Source organism: Sminthopsis crassicaudata, chromosome 3, assembly GCF_048593235.1.
Source record: "Sminthopsis crassicaudata isolate SCR6 chromosome 3, ASM4859323v1, whole genome shotgun sequence".
NCBI lineage: Eukaryota > Metazoa > Chordata > Mammalia > Dasyuromorphia > Dasyuridae > Sminthopsis > Sminthopsis crassicaudata.
In genome coordinates this window covers 617,803,613-617,806,998 of record NC_133619.1, presented here as the reverse complement: position 1 = coordinate 617,806,998, position 3,386 = coordinate 617,803,613, and the positions used below count along the sequence as shown (strand labels likewise).

At 43.7% G+C, this 3,386-nt stretch overlaps 1 protein-coding gene across 1 annotated transcript in view; it reads left to right on the top strand.

Moving 5' to 3' along the window:
* The window catches only part of PRDM2 (PR/SET domain 2), a 196,235-nt gene extending 194,231 nt beyond the window's left edge, over positions 1 to 2,004 (top strand). The window contains exon 9 of the mRNA XM_074306217.1: positions 793 to 2,004. Coding sequence (XP_074162318.1) covers positions 793 to 799 — 7 coding nt within the window. The 3' untranslated portion in view covers positions 800 to 2,004. The remainder of the gene's footprint in view (positions 1 to 792) is intronic.
* Positions 2,005 to 3,386: the final 1,382 nt, after the last annotated feature.

Genomic DNA, 3,386 nt, shown 5'->3' with positions numbered 1-3,386 from the left:
TGAAGCAGCAGCTGTGGAACTAGAGCTTACTCAGACATCAAAGATGCCCAAACCATCCTCTGCCTCCTGGACCATCACAGTCCTACTGACTTTTGTCCTGCCTCTGAACTGCGATAACTCTAGAAGAGGGAATGAGGTCGAGACTTTGGAACTCTGCCTCACTTAAATCCAGTTTGCACACAAATCAAGACTCTGCTGCATGATATCCTCCTTCAATGAAGGCTGAACAACCAGGTGCCAGTAAAAATAATGAAGATGGTAATAATAATAGTCCACGTTCATATAGTGTCTTAAAAATCACAAAGTGATTTATTATGTCATTTGATCCTCCTAACAATCCTGGGAGGTAATTGCTACCATGAGCCCCAATTCACAGTTAAGGAAACTGAGGAAGATAGGTTAAATGACTCGCTCAGGCTCACACAGCTACTACGTGTCTGAAGTTGAAATTCCCATTTTCCTGACCCCAGGTCCAAAGTCCAATCCAAAGAACCAAGCAGTTCATAAATAAAAATCAAACCTTTTCCTGTTCTTGAGGAGTTTGTGTACTTTAAGGGAAAGCAACCTATACACCAGTAAGTTTGAAACATGTACAAAGTAATGGGTGGTGTATGTGTGGCGAGCACTAACACCTGGGACCATGAGGAAGGGCCTTGTCTAGGAGGTGATGCTCAGAGGAGCCTCACAGGGCGTGAGATGTGCAATTGGAGGAGAGGCAGAGTCGCCCTAGTGTGAGAGCCGGTGCCAGGCAAACGAATCCTAACCCAATTGTGCCTTTTTGCTCCTCCACAGCTCCTGAGATGACACCTGCATGAGCAAGGCCCACGGGCCCCGAGGCTGCCATGCATGACGCGCTCCTCCTGTCCTTTGGTCCTGAGAGAGAGAGAAAAAGACGAGTCTCTGGGTGTGAATTTCTGTCTTCAAAAAGGAGACCTGAGCCCTAGGGGGACATGTGATGGTCACTGACTCCCCTGGGTCCCTTCAAGGGTGATGTTAGAGTGTCTCCTTTCTGGGGTGGGCTGCAGGGGAAGAACAACATGACCCCATGGCAGAAGGTCATGGCCAGGTTTGGGTCTCTCTTTCTATGCAATTGTTTTTCAAGAGTCCCTCACCCTGTCTTTGCCTCTAAAGTCATCCATTGCCATTAGTGGGATGGGCTTCAATCTTGTGACCAATTTCTATCCCGTCCAAGGGGGAATCCCCAGGAGAAGGTTCCTGGATTTGATACTCCCCTCCTCCAACTTCCCAATCCCAGCTTCTTTTTCTCCAAGTTCAGCAGAAATCCGCAGAGGGCAGAGATGCTCCTGGAGTTTTGTGTAATTCTCCTGGTGACCTGAGGCTCCCCCATCCCTGGGAGGGGATAAGGAAGAGGCGAGCCTTCTTGCCTAAAAATGATTTGGTGGGTCTTTACCTCCAGATTTCAAACTCCCATCAGTGCCTGTATTGTTGACTTTGGGCCTGGGCCCTTCCCTTCAGGTCTGGCCTCTCCAGGGAAGGCAGAGAAGGTGGGCTGGGATGCTTTCACCTCTGCTGTTGTCCCTGACTGTGATGCTGTCATGGACATCTGAAGTCCCTGGGCTCTTAGTTTCAAGTAACATATGAGTTTGAAAAAAAAAAGATTTAAAAGTATAGAAAAAGAGGTCAGGAACACCAGATGGAGTAGGGGTGGAGGTGGGAGAGCCCTCTACACCTAGGAAGAATAGATGAACTAAGGCTGGGATTTTGAATTGGTCCAATGCAGTTCCCGGGCTTTGTGCTTTTGAAGGCGGGCCATGTGGAAAGATACTCTTGGGACCATTTTGGCTCCATTAAATATTCTTGGCTTGATATTTCAAACCCAAAGTTGAAGGACATTTATGAAAATATAAGAATCTTGACATAATGTGATTGGAGGCTATTGGGTTTTGTTTTTGTTTTGTTTTGTTTTGTTTTTTCCTTTTTCCTTCAGGGCTACAATGGTTTAATCCCCCAACTCTGTAAATATGAATGAAGATGATTTTAAAAGCATGTATTTATGTCCCTGATTGTAAATGCTCCATTTTTAAAGTTTTCTAACTCGTGTTATTTAATGACTCAACCAACTGCAGTAAGGTGATGGAAATGGGTCCAGGAGAAGGATCTCATGGAGATAAATCCTCACATGGGCAGGAAAAAAATGGAATCACAGTTTTAATGTCACAGTTTGCACATTTCTACCCAATGGAAAACTTTTTTCAGTAGATAATAAAATGGAAGCCTTACTCTCCTCTCCAAATTAGTTCTCTAGCATGAAAATGGTGGATTTTTCTTATCCCAATGATAAAATTTTGACCCTATTATTGTTCAAATTCACAAAATTTTCCTTCTTCCCTCCTCCAATTCCCAAAGTATTTCTGCTTCCAGGGAAAGGGTTTTGTGGCTGAAAGTCCATGAGTTTCTCCTTCTACCCTAAAATAATGACTATTATTGGGGGTAAGGTTTATTAACTGAGGGGAAATCATTTTTTTGCATGTGAAATTTTGCTGGTCATCTTTTAGCACTCTCCTCATGTGATTCCTGATCTGAGTGTCCCAATAATGGAAAAGAAAAAAAAAAGAAAAAAAGTTTTATTTTTTTTAAAGTGGTGTTTCCTGGTCAGTGCTGGTCTTCTGAACATTGAGTCAGATTGCTGAAGACTCTGTTGTTTGTCTGCCATGTGAAGAAAATTAACAATAAAAACAAACAATCAAAAACGAAGTGCATCTATAGGAGAAGCACGTGTGGAGAAGGGTCCTTTTCTCTTAGTCTCGGCTTGCAGTAGCAATTCTGCATTTGGTGGGAGGTTGGGCTAGCCCAGAGCTTCTGACTCTGAGAGGGAAATAGAAGTTCTGGGGGCTGAGCCATTGACTTGTTATCCCCTTTGCTGTTCATCATCCACAGTTTTCTTCCTGCTCCCTCTCCCTCTCCTCTGTTGCTTACTATCGCTCTCTCCCCTTCCTTCTCCTCTGTTCTCTTCCTCTCTGTCTGTTTTTATCTTTTTGCCTACCTCCTCCCCAATCAGGAGCCACATCTTCTATACATTTTCAGCATTATAGGGCTTTCCAGGGGACTACTAAGCCTGTCTGGGCTAGGAGGCCATATTTGTAAGGTAGAATTGGGAAACAGATAACAAATGGGGGGATTATGGTACCGATGTAGGAGATTGAGGAGAAGATGATATTTATAGGGAGGATGGGGAAGGAAGCATTGATAGGTGATATTAAAGACATCTATTGATGGGCATTTGAAAATCTTTCATTAATGGAAGATTGGCAAAGAAATGGAAGTCAGTGAAGGCATTGATGGGAAATTTGGGGAAACTTGACAGGGAAGATGAGAATAAACATTGATAAGAGATGATGGGAAATTGATATGATAGAGAAATTGGA